General features: G+C 43.2%; 1 protein-coding gene across 7 annotated transcripts in view; it reads left to right on the top strand.

The window, feature by feature from the left end:
• The window catches only part of zbtb47b (zinc finger and BTB domain containing 47b), a 296,884-nt gene that overhangs the window by 123,133 nt on the left and 153,473 nt on the right, over positions 1-20,278 (top strand). The window contains exon 1 of one of the 7 annotated variants that reach the window (XM_063044537.1): positions 17,853-18,472. The exons of the other annotated variants lie outside the window; for them this stretch is intronic. Coding sequence (XP_062900607.1) covers positions 18,392-18,472 — 81 coding nt within the window. The 5' untranslated portion in view covers positions 17,853-18,391. Of the gene's footprint in view, positions 1-17,852; positions 18,473-20,278 lie in introns of those variants that run through there. 7 annotated transcript variants of the gene reach the window in all.

The raw sequence follows: 20,278 nt of genomic DNA, 5'->3' as shown, positions 1-20,278 counted from the left end.
TGCTCCAGTTTCCTTCCACATTCTAAAGACGTATGGGTTAGTGTTAGTAATTTGCTGGTATGCTGTGTTGTTGCCGGAAGCATGGCAACACTTGCGGGCTGCCCCTGTATATCCTTGGTCGTTGATGTAAAGGACACATTTCACTGTATGCTTCAATGTGCATGTGATTAATAAAGCTTATCTATTAACTGTGGATTTTAGCTCCTAATTCTTGCAAATTGAGCATGTTGTGGTATTGTGATCCTACTTGCCTATCCATCTTTAGATTTATGTTTCTTTTTCTCTCTTGTTCTCTATTCTCTTCCTCTTTTGTTCCTTTTCTTCCCTCTTTTTCACCAGAACGGATGCCTAGCCCTTATTTCCATCCACAGTTGCCCAAGATCTGAAGAGGGCAGTTAAGAATCAGCAATTACACCCAAGCCTGGCTGGATAAAATTGACAGGAGCCAGCTTAGATTTAATGATGGGTTGGTGGTTTCATGGATACCATTATTGAGACTAACTTTTTCATTTTAGTTCCATGTTTATATATTTGCTTGAATTTAAATTGCCAAGCTGGCACTAATTTTATCAAAAGCTCTTGGTAAGGTAAAGCACAAGATTTAAAAAAAAAATGTTAGTTATAAATTTTAATTTTGATTTCGGAAGGATTGTATTTAATTTCTGACTTCACAATAAAATGGCTGTTGATCCATGCTATTGCTATTTTCGTCCTCTGTGTCAGTATAGAATGTCATACAGCACAGAACCAGTCCCTTTGTTCCACTAAGTCCACGCCAACTCAGACGCCCACAGATTCTGCTACTTGTCTATGCACTTGGGGCAAAATATAGAGGCCAGTTAACCTACCAATGCTCTCATCTTTTTGGCATGTGGTTGTTACTGGAGCATCCGCAGGAAACTGATGTGGTCGCAGGAAGATTGTGCCAACTCCTTGTAGAAGGCTGAGGTCACCCACCGTTGATGCACAGCTGCACCACTGTGAATCTTTCCATTCCTGTCTTTACTCCTGTTCAGAAAGCAAATGAATGCCATTTAGTAAAGGGTTGTGGCGAGGCACTGCCATCCTTTGTTGCTCAAGGATTAACATTATTAGAAATTTGCTGTGGCGTGTTAGTCAGGATGCAACCTGCAACAAAAAACAACATTTAACAATTATAAAGAATAAACAATTATGTAAAAAATGAACAGTGTATTCCATCTGGGTGCCCTCCAATCTGATGGCATGAATATCGATTTCCAGTGAACAAAATTCCCCCCACTCCCCTTCCTCTATTCCCCACTCTGACCTTTCACTTTTTCTCACCTTCCTGTCACTTTCCCCTGGATCCCCTCCTCCTCCCCTTTCTTCTATGGTCCAGTCTCGTCTCCTATCAGATTCTTTCTTCTCCAGCCCTTGATCTTTCCCACCCACCTGGCTTCACCCATCACTTTCCAGCTAGCCTCTTTTCTCACCACCCCCCCCCCCCATCCCAAACACCTTTTTAATCTGGCATCTCCCTTCTCAGTCCGGAAGAAGGGTCTCAGCTCAGAATGTCGACTGTTTACTCTTTTCTATAGATGCTGCCCGGCTTGCTGAGTTCCTCCAGCACTTTGTGTGTGTTACTTCAGATTTCTAGCATCTGCAGATTTTCTCGTGTTTATACAAGAATTTAAGTTGGAGGTTAAAGATTGGATTGAAGTAAAATGTGCGTAAGTACCAGCATGAATTTACAAGGTAAATCTTGTGATCTTGCCGAACCCACAGGCAGGGAATGTTGGCTGAAGGATCCTGAGCAGCAGTTGGTATTTTTTTGGTGCACCGGCAAGGGTGAGAGTTACCCAGTGGATTGAGGAGCTGTGCTCTGTGTTGCATCTTGCTTGTTAGCTGGGTGTCCATTCTAATTTGAGGCAAGGTCAGTTCACAAAAAACAGCCTTCTTCCTATGGACTCTGTCTACACTTCCCGCTGCCTCTGTAAAGCAAAATCAAAGTCTCCACTCACTGTGGACATTCTCTTTTCTCTACCCTTCTATCGGGCAGAAGATAAGAGCCTGAAAGCATGTATCACCAAGCTCAAGGACGGCCTCTACCCCTCTGTTATACAACTATTAAACAGTTTCCTAGTATACTAAAATAGACTCTTGACCTCACAATCTGCCTCGTGCTGACCTTATTGACTACCTGCACTGCACTTTCTCTGTCACTGGGACACTTTATTCGGTCCTCTGTTATTGTTTTACCTTGTACTCAATGTACTGTTGCAACCACTTGATCTGTATAACAGCATGAGCTTTTTTCTTTATCTTGGTAAATGTTACAATAATAAACTCAATTCCAGTTTCAAACAGACTTCTGATGCACAAAAAGATCTCACAATCAACCTGGCCATGGCCCTTGCACTTTATTTGTCTGCCTGAATGGCAGGCAGTGACTAGTGGGGTACCACAAGGCTCAGTGCTGGGACTGCAGCTATTTACAATATACATTAATGATTTAGATGAAGGGATTAAAAATAGCATTAGCAAATTTGCAGATGACACAAAGCTGGGTGGCAGTGTGAAATATAAGGAGGATGATGTGAGAATGCAGGGTGACTAGGACAGGTTGGGTGAGTGGGCAGATGCAGTTTAATGTGGATAAATGTGAGGTTATCCACTTTGGTGGCAAGAACAGGAAGGCAGATTACTATCTAAATGGTGTCAAGTTAGGAAAAGGGGAAGTACAACGAGATCTAGGTGTCCTTGTTCATCAGTCACTGAAAGTAAGCATGCAGGTACAGCAGGCAGTGAAGAAAGCTAATGGCATGCTGGCCTTCATAACAAGGGGAATTGAGTATAGGAGCAAAGAGGTCCTTCTGCAGTTGTACAGGGCCCTGGTGAGACCACACCTGGAGTATTGTGTGCAGTTTTGGTCGCCAAATTTAAGGAAGGACATTCTAGCTATTGAGGGAGTGCAGCGTAGGTTTACAAGGTTAATTCCCGGGATGGCGGGACTGTCATATGTTGAAAGATTGGAGCAACTCGGGTTGTATACACTGGAATTTAGAAAGCTGAGAGGGGATCTGATTGAAACATATAAGATTATTAGGGGATTGGACAAGCTAGGGGCAGGAAACACGTTCCCGATGTTGCGGGAGTCCAGAACCAGAGGCCACAGTTTAAGAATAAGGGGTAGATAATTTAGAACAGAGTTAAGGAAAAACTTTTTCACACAGAGGGTTGTGGATCTGTGGAATGCTCTGCCTCAGAAGGCAGTAGAGGCCAATTCTCTGGATTCTTTCAAGAAAGAGTTAGGTAGAGCTCTTAAAGATAGCGGAGTGAAGGGATATGGGGAGCAGGCAGGTAAAGGATACTGATTGTGGATGATCAGCCATGATCACAGTGAATGGTGGTGCTGGCTCAAAGGGCTGAATGGCCTACTCCTGCACCTATTGTCTGTTGTCTACTTGCATTGCATTTTCTCTGCAACTGTAGCACATTCTACTTTGTTATTGTTCTACCTTTTACTCCCTCTGTGTACTGTTGTAATAAATTAATTTGCATGAATGGTATGCAGGGCAAACCTGAACTGCACAGTGTTCTTTAAATTGGCTTGTGTATTTAAACATCTGTCACCTATTTGAGCAAAAATTTCAAAGAGACGTTCAGAAGGCTTGATTTCTGGCCTGTGACGAATAACCTGTTGAGAATGGGCAGTACTTACAGTGATATAGTTGGTGTCTTGGCAGGGAAAGAGTGGAAAACTCACCAAGGTTCCAGATCCATCCTCCGTGAAACACCGAAGTAGAAGTTCAAGTCAAAACTGTTCTTTTGGTTGAGATGTTTTGCTGAACTCTTGTCATTGTCATTCATGAATGCAGAAAATCCCGTAGCCATGTTCAAAGGGGAAAATGTCTGGCTGCTTCTGTATTGGATAACATTTATCTCTCGTTGCCTGTTCCAAAAATAGATTATCTGGCTTTTTACTGCTTTGCTGTTTGTGATCCCTTGATGTGCACAAATGACCTGGTAAATGTACCTTAAGAGAATGCGATCGCCTCTGAAGTACTTTGGGACATACTGTAAGTCATGAAAGGTGCTGTGTAATTTCAGATTCTTTCATGGTTTACGCCATGTGACCGTAAGATAAAGCAGCAGATTTAGGCCATTCCGCCCATCAAGTTTGCCATTCTATCATGACTGATTTATTATTCGGTTCAACCCCATTCTTCTGCTTTCTACCTGTAACTTTTGGCACCTTTACTAATCAAGAACCTGTCAACCTCTTTTAAACATACCAGATGATTTGGCCTCCACATCTGTCTCCGGCAATGAGGTCTACAGCTTCACCACCCTCGCGTTGGTATCAATGGTACCATTATTCATTGGCGAGACTGTTGGCGCGGGAGCTAAGTTGTCTCGGTTGTTGTGCGGACCAGGCCCTCATGCTGCGGGGTTGCCTGTTGCAGCTGCCCAGAGGAGGAGGGGCCAGAGGCAGTGTGGGAGAGAGCTGGGGTCCGTGCCGGGTAGGAGCGGGCCCCTGCAGTGCTCGCTCGATGGAAAATGGGCTGGATTGCAGTTGGCTGCACTAGCTTGTGAAGAGCAGTGCTGCACACTTGTTCTTGCAGAAACTCCATGACAGCATCCATGGGCCATCAATCTGCAGGCCATGACACTCAGGGACTTGGGCTGTATTATTAGTTTGTGACCATATGTCTCTCTGCTCTATGGGCTGTGACTGTTGGAACTGAGTTTCACACTTTGGTTCCAGAGGAACGCTATTTTGTTTGGCTGAATTCATGTGACTGGTTGAATGACAGTTGAACTGTAGTCACTGCTAGAAGTCAATTGGTGAGGGTTAGTTGTACAGGTTCTACTTTTTACCTGGTTGCCTAGCTTGAAGTAATAAATGTCTGTACTCTGTGAAGGTGAGGAGGCCTCTTACGTTGAGATATTGGTGGCTTTGGACCTGGCTAGGAGGAGGAAACAGGTCTATGGGGGAGGTGGTCAGTGTTCTGGTCCCTCTAACACGAGAATATCAGCAAATGCTGGAAATTCAAAGCAACACACACAAAGTGCTGGAGGAACACAGCAGGCCAAGCAGCATCTATGGAAAAGAGCAGTCAGCATTTTGTGCTGAGACAGGATGAAGAGTTCTGTTCCAAAATAGCGACTGTATACTCTTTTCCATGGACCTGCCTTTTCTGTCACCTGCAAAAACTGCCTTGTGATTTCAGTAAGTTAACGCTTCTTAAAATTTTAAACCAATATTAGCAGACTGACTGGCTTTTGTTGGATCTTGCAAATCTTAAAAACATGATGATAATTGGGTGTGTGTTATTACTGACGTCTTTAACTGTTTCATAAAAATTGAACCACGCTAAGCACGCTCGAACTCTTTCCTGCTGTAATATCCGTGCCTACACACTGTTTTAAAAATCAGTGAAGATTGTACTTGTATTATCTTTAAAATTGGGTTTGCAAATGATTAAAAATCTTGCCTTCCTGCTTTTGGCATATGTGTTTAATGTAGGTGACATTCTACCTTACCCGTGGCTGAGAAACAATGATGACATTATGCCTGCCCATTGCATTAAAATGTTGTGTGAACCCATTGCCACAGATTGCTCCTTTTATTTGCCCTCTTTTCCTCTTTTTGGTCCTATCTGGTCATAGGGGAGTTTATAATTGGAGGTTACCATCAATAAGCTCCTTTTGGGGGCTTCTAGCCGTGTACAGTTATTGACTTCAACTGGTGTTTCAATGACAAACTCTGCTATCTTCATCAGAGATGATGTCTCAGCATGTCTAGTCCGGTGGTATATATAACCCCCCCCATCTGTCCTTCCTGATTGGTTAGTCTTCATCCAATCAGGATTCAGCTGTCCCACCTTGTTTACAATCCAATTGCGGTTGGTACTTAGATTGAGACTTTGTCTTTGTTAAAATTCTTTTTCTGTAGTTTTATTTCAATGACTTCCTTCACCAGCTGGTCCCAAAACCTAAAAGGCATAACTGGGGGTTATTCCTTTAGTTGGGGGGGGTTGAAATTTAAAGGGGCAACTTTTTCCACAGAAGAGGACAGTGGGTTTATGATATGAGCTGCCAGAGGAAGTGGTGGAGGCATTTGGATGTGCGCTTGTATAGGAAGGTAGATTAAAGATTAGCTCTGTTTGTCACAGTGTACAACAAAACATCGAAACATACAGTGAAAAACAAGAGATTCTGCAGATGCTGGAGATACAGAGTAACACACACAAAATGCTAGAGGAACTCAGAAGGTCTGGCAGCATCAATACAAAGGAATAAAGAGTTAACATTTCAGGCCGAGATATCTTCATTAGGTCTGTCTAAAGGGCCTTGGCCTGAAATGTTGACTCTATTCCTATCCATAGTTGCTGTCTGACCTGCTGAGTTCCCCTAGCATTTTGTGTGTGCTATTCCAGAACGTATTGAAATGCATTGCTTGTATCGAGGATGTGCTGGGGACAGCTCGCAGGTGTCTCCAAGCTTCCTGTGCTAATGGTGCTTACCTACAACGTGTTAATCCTATCATGTACGTCTTTGGAATGTGGGAGGAAACTGGAGCACTCGGAGGAAACCCATGTGGTCACAGGGAGAATGTACAATCCCCTCAGAGACAGTGGCGGGAGTCGTACCCTGATCTTATTGCTGGTGCGCTTTAAAGCGTTGCATTAACTGCTACACTGTCGTGACGCATTAGATCCATATGTCGATGTATATGGGCCAAATGTAGACAAATAGAATTAGCAGTAAGGGGTGAACTGTTCAAGTTCAAGTTTGTCATTCAACCATAAATAAATTCCCATGAATACAGGCAAATGAAACAGCATTACTCCGAGGTCACGGTGCAAAACACCACTAACAGTCATTCATAGCACAAGCACATATAAGATATCAGTAAAATACAGTCACACATGACAAAAGAAGTCCAAATCCTGAGTCCATAAATGTCTGCAAAATACATTAACACCTTTGAATGACCCCGTAGAAGCTGCTGTGATTGAGCACGCCACCGTCCTACTAGAAGGACCATAAGTCGGACAGCAGCATCTCTATTTGCTGTCTGAGTTGCCCTGCTCTTCCGTGGGCTGTATTGTTTCCAGTACATAATCAAATGACTCAAAGGGTTGGATTTTGTTTGCCCAAGAAGTTCAGGCTGGTCCCAGAATCAGAACTATTATCACTGACTTGGATCACGTGAGATCTCAAAACAAGAAAAAATCTGCAATCCAAGCAATACACACAAAATGCTGGAGGAACTTGGCAAGTCAGGCAGCATCTATGGAAAAGAGTACAGTCGAGGTTTTGTGCTGAAACCCTTCACCCGGCCTGCTGAAGGGTTTTGCTAAAATGTCGAGTGTACTCTTTTCCCTAGATGTTGCTGAGTTCCTCCAACATTTTGTGTCATGTGAGACTTGTTTTACGGCAGCAGTACAGTGCAAAGATGTAAAATTGCCATACCTAACAAAAATAAGCAATGCTCTCACAAAGAGGAATAATGAGATAGTGTTCTTGGACCATCTGATGGTGGATGGGAAGAAGCTGTTGCTGAATTGTTGAGTGTGTGTCTTAAGGCTTCTGTTCTACCTACCCGATGGTGGCAATGAAAAGAGGGCATATCCTGTAAGGTGAGGGTCCTTACTGATGGATGCTGCCTTCTTGTGGATATCCTCTGGTGGGGAGGGTTATCCTTGTGATGGAGCTGGCTGGGTCCTGCAACCTTCTGCAGCTACGGTACTTGCAACCCTGTGCATTGGACCCTCCACACCAGGCTAGGATGCAACAAGTCAGAATGCTTTTAATTACAGTACTGCAAACAGTCTTGGTCATTAAAAAGTCATTCTTCAGTGAAATTCAATTAAGTTTTTTTATTCATTTCTCAGAAAGTCTTAACATGTAAATTTTGATTGTGGTCTCCCTGCAAACTCAATGGTCTGAATGGCCTAATTCTGCTCCTATGTCTTATGCTCTTAAGTGTTTGAAAAGTGCATGTCCTGCTTTGACACTGCTTGAAACATCTTCACAAACACAGTTTACACAGAGCCCAAATTCCATGAGGAGGAAACTGTGCCATAGCCAACTCCTGACTTCATTAAATCTCCAGGCAGGTACACGTGTAATGAGCAAACACTATTCATCTCTGGTTCAAAATGTAGGCCATAAGGGCTGTGGCTTTGTTCATTGCAACTCTATATAAGCTCCTAGAAGAGGTCAGGCCAACGGGGTGGGCTTGGTTAGCTTCCTGTAGCCGTTAGTATTTTAATTTATTAGTTTTAGAGCTGGATATGCTCCATTAAGCAGCAGAATGCATAAAATAACTGATGCCATGTTACTGCATTTTGACAAATGTTTGAAGCTCAGTTTACTGCCAGTGACTTCCTAAATCCAGCAAATTGGATTGTCTTCTCTAGATTGTATTGATGATATTTGAAGTGCAAAACCCAAGTGGGGGTGGGGGGGGGGGAGTGTCTTTAGCTGACTTTCATAAATGGGAGATTCTGCAGATGCTAGAAGTCCAGAGTAAAACATACAAGATGTTGGAGGAACTCAGCAGGTCAGGCAGCATCTGTAGAAATTAACGAACGGTCCTGAAGAAGGGTCTCGGCCTAAATCATCAGCGATTTATTCTTTTTCATTGATGCTGTCTGACCTGCTGAACTCCTCCAGCATTTTGTATGTGTTAGCTGACTTTCTTCAGTTACGAGGCTGAGACAAGAGAAATAGGCGATGGGGAAAATATTTGCATATTGTGGTCGAAGTAGCAGCTATCTGTGGTTTGCAAAGTAAATATTAGTAGTGTTCCACTGGGGTTTCAGCTGGCAGTTTCAAAAGATCCCACATAGTGAAATCTTTCTATTGCCTTCATTTCCCCTTTTATATCTTTTCATGTGCTAGCTTTGAATCGGTTTTTCTGAAAATATCAAATTTGATAATAATGTTTACTTAAGATTTAAAGTATGGTATGCAAAAAAAAACTAAATTGGATAACAAAACAAGCGATGCTGTACTTCTGTCTAGTTATCTTAGCCCTCGCTCCCCATCCAGTGCACCACCAAATAAGGCTTTATGTTGTTTTTTGAAATGATCGCAGTAGTGTCTTATGAAACTTGCAGATTGATTAAAATCTGAATGCTTTGGATGATGATGTTCATGCAGTTAGTAGGTTTGAAGATGGCGCCAAAATTTATGGTGTAGTGGATAGTGAAGAAGGTTATCTAAGATTACGACCTCAGTGGTCACAGAACTGTAGTTGTGGGAAGAAGCATCATCCTCTGTCTCCTGTTACCAGGCCAGTGTTGTATTTGGTTAGCTCGATTGCACTTGATTCCATGTGATCTCACAACCTACCCTGCAGTATCTTGCTAAAGTCCAAATAGACAATGTCTACTGCACTACCTTCTCTCTTTATGGTCCCCAAGTAAAAAAAAAACTTCATCAAATTTGTAAGCCATGATTTCCCTTCCACAAGCTGACTATCCCCAATCAGTCTTTGCCTTTCTAAATGTATATAGAACCCTATCTCTTGGAATCTCCTTTAATAACTTGCCTGCCACTGGACGTTGGGGTGACGAGCCTTTAGTTCCCAGCCTTCCTTAAAGGTGCAGATAGTTTAGAGGTGGTCTGCTGCTTTGCCTTAAATATACCCTTAAATATACTTGACCTTCACAGCGGCCTGTGGCAACAAATTCCACAGCATCACTGTTCTCTGACTAAAGAAACTCCTCATCTCTCTTAGGCTGTGCCCTTTGGTCTTAGACCCTCCCACCACAGGAAACATCCTCTTCACATCCACTCTATCAAGGCTTTTCACCATTTGATAGGTTTCAATGAAGTTTCCCCTCATTGTTCTGAATTCTAATGAATACAGTCCCAGATCTATCAAATGCTCTTCCAGGCCATTAAGAACTTCAAAAAACAAGTAAGAGAGCTTTAAAATCAACTCTTTTAACAAAAAATACAGGAAGCCAATGCAGAAAAGTTAGGAGGGGACTTGTATGCTCTCTCATCCCGGCTTCAGTTAAAAGTCCAGCAATCAGAGCTTAGATCTGAATGTCTTTTTCAAGGTTCATGTTGGGCAAACAAACAGCATTATTTACCAAGTGTGGCTACTGAGTTGTAACTAGGACCTCAATGTTGGGGATATTCTCCTGGAAGAGAATACATTGTGGTTCAGTGACCCTTCAGTGAATGGGAAGGACTTTGCATAGGCACTTCAGTGGTATTGTCCTAATGCCATGAAGCCTGCTGTCGATTTTCCAAGTGTCAGGCATGTAAGAAGGCAGGATCACTAGTGACTGGTCAGTCAGTACTGAGGGCAGCTCAGTAGCCTAGCGGTTAGCGTAACACTTTACAGCACTGGTGATCAGAATATCGGGGTTCAGTTCCTGCTGCTGTCTGTGAGGAAATTTGTACATTCTTCCCATAACCCTGTGGACTTCCTCCGGGTGCTCCAGTTTCCTCCCACATTCCAAAGACATGCGGATAAGTTGTGTGCATGATGTTTTCGTGGCAGAGGCAGCAACACTTGTCAGCTTCCTCCAGCACATCCTTGGACTGTGTTGGCCTTTGACGCAAAACAGGTCATTTCACTGTATGTGTACATGTGATAAACAAAGGTAATAATCTTTAATCTCTTTTTGTGCCAAGGTCTGAGATTTTAACCTTCAAGTTTGCTTTTTCACTATTGATCAAAGGCTGTCCCATCACATGGCAGTGGCAAATTTTATCTTCAGTATCTACTGTTATCAAGAGGTGGCCGCTAACTTATGGGAAGTGGTGCAAGTTTTCCAGAGTCCTAACGTGAACATATATTGTTGGATGGTTGCATGGTGTAGTAGGGGTAGATTGATAGAGGACCTTTTCCTGACAAGTCAAGCCCATTTTCCTGACAAGTCAAGCCCATTTTCTCAAATGCTTTATTAGAAGTGATAACTACAGCTTGTTGAAATCTTGTACAATGCACAGTTTTGTGTGTATTGTCTGCAAATTGCATCTTTACGATGAGATTGGTTTACCATTGTTTAGTTGCTCAAGGTTGATTAGCTTCCCATTAAGACCATAAGACATAGGAACACAGACCATTCAGCCCATCAAGTCTGCTCACCATGCGATCATGGCTGATTTATTTTCCTTCTCAAACCCATTCTCCCTGTAGCTTTTGACGCCCTTACCAATCAAGAACTTAGCAACCTCAGCTTTAAATATACCCAGTGACTTGGTCTCCACAGCCATCAGCAATGAGTTCCACAGGTTCACCATTATCTGGCTAAATTCCTCCTCATCTCTGTTCTGTAGGCGTGTATGGCCATGTGGAACATAGAATAGTACAGCACAGTACAGGCCCTTCAGCCCACTATGTTGTGCCGACCCTTAAACCCTGCCTCCCATATAACCCCCACCTTAAATTCCTCCATATACCTGTCTAGTAGTCTCTGTTGTGTGTGTTATTGAGATGCAGTGTGGAACCAGCGCGCCCAGCAGCCCCAATTTAGCACTAGCCTAATCACGGGGCAATTTACAACACCAAACGACCTACTAGTTGGTAGGTCTTTGGGCAGTGGGAGAAAACCCACATGATCAATGGGAGAACATACAGCAGCGGTGGGAATTGAACCTGTCGCTGGTTCTGGAGTTAACAGTCAGATGGAAATGAACTTGGGCAGCCAAATTTGAGGAGAATTTTCGACAGGCCGTTCTGATTGAAGGTATTGGTTCTGCTCAAGTAGAAGATAGATGTGTATCCTAATGGTACTGCTGCCAGTGTGTCTTTTTTTGGAGTTGTGTGTGGTAATGATTATCTCTGTGCCTTGAGCGTGGCTGCTGCCATCGGGAAGAGGGTGCAGGAGCTAGGGGGGCTCACACCACCAGGTTCAGGAATAATTATTGCCCCGTAACCATCAGCCTCTTGAACCAAAAGGGAAATCGTCACTCAACTTCACTTCATCATTGAAATGTTCCCACAACCTGTGGACTCACTTTCAGTAACTCATCATCTCATGCTTTTGATGTTTGTTACTTGTTCATTATTATTTCTTCTTTTTGTGTTTGCAGTTTGTTATCTTTTGTGCATTGGTTGAATGCCCAAGTTGGGGTGGTCGTTCATTGTTCTGTTATGGTTATTATTCTATTACAGATTTATTGCGTATGCCCGAACAAAAATGAATCTCAGGGCTATATATGGTGATAAACAGTTGCAAGAAAAAGTTTGTGAATCCTTTGCAATTATCTGGCTTTCTGCATTAATTACACATAATGTGGTGTGATCTTCACCTAAGTCACAATAATAGACAAACACAAATTTGCCTAAAATAATAACACAAAAAATTGTACTTTTCATGTCTTTATTGAACACATTGTTTAATCATTCACAGTCCAGGCTGGAAAAAGTATGTGGAGCCTTGTATTTAAAAACTGGTAGAACTTTCTTTAGCAGCAATAACCTCCACCAAACATTTCCTGTAACTGCTGATTAGACTTGCACAGCAGCAAGGAGGAATTTTAGACCATTTTTCCATATAAAACTTTCAGTTCATCAATATTTCTGAGATACCTTGCACAAACAGCCCTCTTCAGATCATACCACAGCATTTCTTCTGGGTTAAGGTCAGGACTTTGATTTGGCCATTCCAAAACACAGATTTTCTTCTGTTTAAACCATTCTGTTGTGAATTTACTCTTGTCTTTTAGATCATTGTCTTGTGCATCATCCTACTTCTATTAAGTTTCAGGTGATGGACTGCTATCCTGACATTCACCTGTAAAATGTTTTGAAGCAATTTTCAATTCATTGTTCCCTCAACAGTTGCAAGCTGTCCAAGCAAAGCAACCCCAAACCATGATGTTTCTTTTACCTTGCTAAGATGAGGTTTTGGTGTTGGTGTGCAGTGCCCTTTTTCCTCCAAACATGGCAATATGCATTTCTGCCAAAAAGTTCAACTTTTGTCTCATCTGTCCACAGAAAATTGTCTGAGAAGCATTGTGGAACATCCAGATAGTCTTTTGCAAACTTGAGATGTGCAGCAATGTTTTTGTTTTGGAGAGCAGTGGTTTCCTTCACTGTCCTTCCATGAACATGCTAGTAGAACATAGAACATAGAATAGTACAGCACAGTACAGGCCCTTTGGCCCACAATGTTGTGCCGACCCTCAAACCCTGCCTCCCATATAAACCCCCAACTTAAATTTCTCCATATACCTGTCCAGTAGTCTCTTAAACTTCACTAGTGTATCTGCCTCCACCACTGACTCAGGCAGTGCATTCCATGCACCAACCACTCTCTGAGTAAAAAACCTTCCTCTAATATCCCCCTTGAACTTCCCACCCCTTACCTTAAAGCCATGTCCTCTTGTATTGAGCAGTGGTGCCCTGGGGAAGGGGCGCTGGCTATCCACCCTATCTATTCCCCTCATTATCTTGTATACCTCTATCATGTCTCCTCTCATCCTCCTTCTCTTCAAAGAGTAAAGCCCGAGCTCCCTCAGTTTTTCTTATAGTCGACACATGAACAGAGACTTTCTGCAGGTCTTTTGCTGTTACTGTTGGGTTCTTTTTCACCTCTTGCAGTATTGCACCTTGTGCTCTTGGTGTGATCTCTTGGGGAGAGCAGCAACAGTACTGAATTTCCTCTGCTAATGCAGATGAACTGAACACACTGAGGGAGAGGGAGAAGTGTAGAGTCCGTCATCGTGCCTGACGCCGGCCCCCTAGGCCTGAGTCGACGTAGTAGTAGTAGTCGTCTATTTGTAGACAATTTCTCTTACTATGGACTGATGAACACGCAGGTCTTTAGAAATGCTTTTGTAGCCTTTTCCAGCTTCGTGCATCTCTACAGTTCTTCTAAGGTCCTCAGAAAATTGTTTTGGTTGCGGCATAGTCCTCATAAACAAATCTTTCTTGAGAAGAATAGGCTCTGTCAGTAACCTGACTTTGTGTCTCTTTTTTATCGGGTAGGTCACCTCTACAACCCACACCTCCAATTTCATCTCATTGATTGGAACCCCTGACTCCAAGTAGCTTTTGTGGAATGCATTACCCCGGAGGTTCATGTGTGTTTTTGAACCTAGACAGTGATTGTTTAAAAGGTGTACTCAGTATTGACAAGAAGTAGTACAGTTGTTTGTGTGTTATTAGTTTCAGTAGATTATGAGCGATGAATGCAGAAAACCCAGTAATTGCAAAGGGATCACAGAAATGTTCAGCTGCTGCTGTAAGGAGCCCAAACTTGTGGGCAGATTTACAGTGCCTATAAAAAGTATTCATCCCCCTTGGAAGTTTTCATGTTTTATTGTTTCACAACATTGAATCACAGTGGATTTAATTTGGCTTTTTTGACTCTGATCAACAGAAAAAGTCTTTTGTGTTAGTGTTTAATTACAAATATAAAGCATAAAATAATTGCATAACTATTCACCCCCTTTAATATGACACACCAAATCATCACTGGTGCAGCCAATTGGTTTTAGAAGCCACGTAATTAGTTAAAAGGAGAACACCATGTGCAGTCAAGGTGTTTCAATTGATTGTAGTAAAAATACACAGGTATCAAGAAGGTCCAACTGCTGGTGAGTCAGTATCCTGGCAAACTAAACCATGAAGACAAAAGAACACGCCAAGCAACTCCGTGAAAGGTTATTGAAAAGCACAAGTCAGGAGATGGATACAAGAATATTTCCAAGTCACTGAATATCCTTTGGAGTACAGTTAAATCAGAAAGAATATGGCACAGCTATGAATCTGACTAGAGCAGGCCATCCTCAAAAATTGAGTGACCATATAAGAAGGGGACTAGTGAGGGAGGCTGCCAAGAGACCTATGACAACTCCGGAGGAGTTACAGGCTTCAGTGGCTGAGAAGGGAGAGACTGTGTATACAACAACTGTTGCCCGGGTGCTTCACCAGTCACAGCATCACGGGAGAGTGGCAAAGAGAAAACCACTGTTGAACAAAAAACTCACATGAAATCTTGGCTAGAGTTTTTCAGAAGGCAGGTGGGAGACCCTGAAGCCAGCTAAAAGCAGGTTCTGATGAAAACAACATTGAGCTTTTTGGCCATCAGATTAAATGCTATGTTCAGTGTAAGCCAAACATTGCACATCATCAAAAACACACCACCTCTACTGTGAACACGAGGAAATCTGCAGATGCTGGAATTTCAAGCAACACACACAAAAAATGCTGATGGAATGCAGCAGGCCAGGCAGCATCTATAGGAAGAGGTACAGTCGACGTTTCGGGCTGGGACCCTTCGTCAGGATGAACTGAAAGAAGAGATAGTAAGAGATTTGAGAGGGGGATGGGGAGATCTGAAATGATAGGAGAAGACAGGAGGGGGAGGGATGGATCTAAGAGCTGGATCTAAGAGCTGGAAAGTTGATTGGCAAAAGGGATACCAGACTGGAAAAGGGAGAGGATCATGGGATGGGAAGCCTGGGGAGAGAGAGAAGGGGGGAGGGGAGCCCGGAGGGTGGAGAGCAGGCAAGGAGTTATAGTGAGAGGGACAGAGGGAGAAAAAAGAGAGAGAGAGTGGGGGGGGGATATATTTTTTTTATTTATTAAGTAAATAAACAAACAAACAAGGGATGGGGTGTGAAGGGGAGGAAGGGCATTAATGGAAGTTAGAGAAGTCAATATTTATGCCATCAGGTTGGAAGCTACCCAGATGAAATATAAGGTGCTGTTCCTCCAACCTGAGTGTGGTTTCATCTTGACAGTAGAGGAGGCTGTGGATCAACATATCAGAATAGGAATGGGACGTGGAGTTAAAATGTGTGGCCACTGGGAGATCCTGCTTTCTCTGGGGGACAGAGCGTAGGTGTTCAGCGAAACGGTCTCCCAGTCTGCGTCGGGTCTCGCCACTATATAGAAGGCCGCACCGGGAGCACCGGACGCAGTATATCACCCCAGCCGATTCACAGGTGAAGTGTCGCCTCACCTGGAAGGACTGTCTGGGGCCTTGAATGGTAGTGAGGGAGGAAGTGTAAGGGCATGTGTCACACTTGTTCCGCTTACAAGGATAGGCTTCCTGTCCCATGATCCTTTCCCTTCCCCAGTCTGGTGTCCCTTTTGCCAATCAACTTTCCAGCTCTTAGATCCACCCCTCCCCTCCTGTCTTCTCCTATCATTTTGAATCTCCCCCTCCCCCTCTCACTTTCAAATCTCTTACTATCTCTTCTTTCAGTTAGTCCTGACGAAGGGTCCCATCCGGAAACATCGACTGTACCTCTTCCTGGCCTGCTGCATTCACCAGCATTTTTTGTATCTCTACTGTGAAGCATGGTGGTGGCAGTATCATGCTGTGGGGATACTTCACTACAGCAGGCCCCGGAAGGCTTGTGAAGCTAGAAGGTAAAATGAGTGCAGCAAAATACAGGGAAATCCTGGAGGAAAACCTGATGCAGTCTGCAAGAGTACTGCAACTTGGGAGAAGATTTGTTTCTAGCAAGACAATGACCCCAAGCATAAAGCCAAAGCTATACAGGAATGGCTTAAAAACAACAAAGTTAATGTCCTAGTGTAGCCAAGGACATTGTCCAGACCTCAATCCAATTGAGAATTTGTAGCTGGACTTGAAAAGGGCTATTCACTCATGATCCCCTTGCAATCTGACAGAGCTTGAGCAGTTTTGTAAAGAAGAATAGGGAAAATTGCAGTGTCCAGATGTGCAAAGCTGATGGAGGCCTATCCACACAAAATTCAAGGCTGTAATTGCTGCCTAAGGTGCATCTAGTAAATACTGACTTGAAGGGGGTGAGTAATTATGCAACAATTATTTTGTGTTTAATAATTGTAATAATTTTAGACTAATTTGTAGAAATTTGTTTTCACTTTGACATGAAAGAGTCTTTTCTGTTGATCAGTATCAAGAAAAAGCCAAATTAAATCCACTGTGATTCAGTGTTGTAAAACAATAAAACTTGAGCACTTCCAAGGGGTTAAATTCTTTTTATTGGCATTGTAAGTAATGGGAGGCTGTGGTAACAGTGGGAATAGAATTTTGCCTTGGGTGAAGTAGTGCACTCATGTAGGAAAAGGGAGGAATACAGTCACTTGGATGACACTGGAAGCCTGTTGGCTGCCAGATGGTTCCTGTTCTCTTTGCTTACCATGCAGAAATCTGGTAGACACTAAGGAAACTACAAAAGGAATTTTATCAAAATATCTTGGTGGATAATACAAAACTGTTCCTCCTGAAATGGGCTGAAGAAAACAAAAGATGATGCAACGCTCACAAAAGCAGAGAAGGATGAGGAGCAGAAATTACCAGAAGTTAGGAAAGGAAAGGTACGTCGCATCCGGAGTTTCTCTGGTTAGCAGACGATTTCCCTCCATGCCTCTCTGACATAGTGGGGAACCGCATACGAGGCAAGTTACAGCTGTGGTTTGCCATTGCCTTCTGCTGGGTGAGTTTCCAAAGAGATCACCAGCTCGTAACCCAGCACGGATGGATTTGAACCGTGCAGGTTCACCGGCTGAATTTGAACTCGGGACCTTTCCTCCCGAAGTCCGGCACTGAAGCCACTACGCCAGCAGCTGGGTCACCAGAAATCAGAGTTAGAGAAATCTATGTTCAGGCCGTTGGGTTGAAGGCTACTCAGACGGAATGCGAGGTAACACACTCAAGATGCTGGAGGAACTTAGCAAGCCAGGCAGCATCTATGGAAAAGAGTAAACAGTTGACATTTTGGGTCGAAACTTTCTTCAGGACTATGCAGTGTTGCTTCTCCAACCCAAGAGCGACCTTTTTTTTTGATGCAAAAGTGTTAGTACTCAAACTACACATTAATTGTAGAACCAGAGTTTGAAATTTACTATCTTGACAGATTGTGTCAATGCGTGGTTGTGCACCTAATATTGACTAGGTTTTTTTAATATGTGGTGATAGACTGATTGCAATGAATTTGTATGCATGTCTTCCGATTCTTGCTGTCATTAAGCGTAGACTCTGGTTAAAACAATTTGTGTAAATGGATGTTGAATTGTAATAGCAATGCCCGTTTGCTATGTGTATTGGTTAGCTAATTAGCTGCATTTAGAGCAAGTTATACAATGGACTAGTGCTTTTCATTTTATGTATTGCACTCTGGTGCAGGTCACTTATTTCTGAAGTGTGCTGGAGGTTCATAAGATCATTTTGATAACTAATGGCAATTTGTTATCATTGACATAACAATACTTTTACCCCCAGCTCCATTACCTTGTCCCTGGCATTCAATATATCCTAATAGTGATGAATGCCATTGAGTACAGGTGACATAAGGTTTAGTGTGCTGAAAATAGGTTAGTGGCAATTGGCGGATGTGGGTGGTTGCCACAATTATAGTGTCATAGTTGCAAAAGTTTCTGCAGATGCTGGAAATGCAGAACAACACCCTCGAAATGCAGCAGGTCGGGTAGCATCTATGGAGAGGAATGAACATTCGATGTTTTGGGCCAAGACGCTTCTCGAGACTGGAAAGGTTCAAGTTCAAGGTTCAAAGAAACCAGAATAAGGTGGGGGTGGGGATGGGGATGGAGTACCAGCTTGAAGGTGGTATGTGAAGAGCACATAGCCAGAGTCAGAAGGCAGCAGAGACCACGAGGGTGGGGGGGGGGGAGCATTGAGAGAGGAACTCGGGTCAAGGAGAAGATTTAAACTTCAGTGTAAGCCTACCTTGAAGAGCACAGAAAATGGCCCTTTCTCTGTGACAACCAAGATAGTTAGTCCCATTTGCCTGTTTCTATTTCTACTTCTACATCTTATGGATTCTTACAAACCTTTCCTATTCATACCTTTTAAACTTTGTAATTGTATCCATCTTGTGCTTATTGGTATATGTTGACAAACGTGGAGAGGTGGAGACTTGATAGAGGTGAATATGATAATAAGATACAACAATAGAGTTCACAGCCAGTGCCTTTTTCTTAAGGCAGAAATAGCTAATATGAGAGAGCATAATTTTTCAGTGATTGGAAGAATGTATCGGGGGTGTCCAAGGTAAGGTTTATTTTTACACAGAGTGGTGGGTACATTGAATGTGCTGTCGGGTGGGGGAGGTGGGGGTGGGTGGAAGGTGGTTGCTAGAGACAGATACATCAGGGACATTTAAGAGACATAGATGAAAAAATGGAGGGCTGTGTGGGAGGGAAGGGTTTGATTGATCTCAGAGTAGGTTAAATGTTGGCATTGTGGGCTGAAGGGTCTGTACTGTGCTTTAGAATCTGTTTTCTAAGGTTTTGTTTGTGGACCATTCAGAAATCTGATGGTGGAGTGGAAGAAGCTGTTCCTGAAAGTTGGGTGAGGAATGAAGAGGGTGAAGGAAGTTGGTGCAGCCTGGATAGCAGAAGGAATTGGAGCCAGTATTGGAACGTATGAGAGGTCGGAGTCGGAGGAGTGGCATAGGGCATGTTGGGGTTTGGGAACTCAGATGGTTGAGATTGAAATTGACGCCGTTTCTGGACCAGGAATTAGTTGGAGAACGAGAGCAATAAATGGCCAAAGTTGACCCAGAGCACAGTTAATGATATTTTAGATGCACAAATGTTTACAACATTTGCTGAATAGATGCTCAAGCTGGGAGTGCTTACGAAGTGATTGGGATGAATCATGTAAACACGAGGAATTCTGCAGATGCTGGAAGATCAAGCAACACACATCAAAGTTGCTGGTGAGCGCAGCAGGCCAGGCAGCATCTCTAGGAAGAGGTACAGTCGACGTTTCAGGCCGAGACCCTTCATCAGGACTAACTGAAGGAAGACCTAGTAAGAGATTTGAAAGTGGGAGGGAGAGGGGGAGATCCAAAATGATAGGAGAAGACAGGAGGGGGAGGGATGGAGCCAAGAGCTGGACAGGTGATAGGCAAAAGGGATATGAGAGGATCATGGGACAGGAGGTCCAGGGAGAGGGAAAGGGGGGAGAGGGGGGAAAACCCAGAGGATGGGCAAGGGGTATAGTGAGAGGGACAGAGGGAGAAAAGGGAGGGAGAGAGAAAGAATGTGTGTATATAAATAAATAACGGATAGCGTACGAGGGGGAGGTGGGGCATTAGTGGAAGTTAGAGAAGTCAGTGTTCATGCCATCAGGTTGGAGGCTACTCAGACGGAATATAAGGTGTTGTTCCTCCAATGCAAGTTTTGGATTGTGTGACTTGAATGGAAGTTGCACTGTGGAATTTACCAGAGAACCAGTTCTCTCTGTGGTAAATTCAACAGTGTAATTTCAGTTAAGCAACAGAATCAGTTTCTCTCTCTCCTCTAACGTATGCTTCAAAGCTAATTATATACATGAGAAACAAGGTCACTGTTGTAATGTTGTGAAAT

This window comes from Mobula hypostoma, chromosome 3 (assembly GCF_963921235.1).
Source record: "Mobula hypostoma chromosome 3, sMobHyp1.1, whole genome shotgun sequence".
NCBI classification, from domain to species: domain Eukaryota; kingdom Metazoa; phylum Chordata; class Chondrichthyes; order Myliobatiformes; family Myliobatidae; genus Mobula; species Mobula hypostoma.
This window is presented reverse-complemented; position numbering and strand designations above follow the sequence as displayed.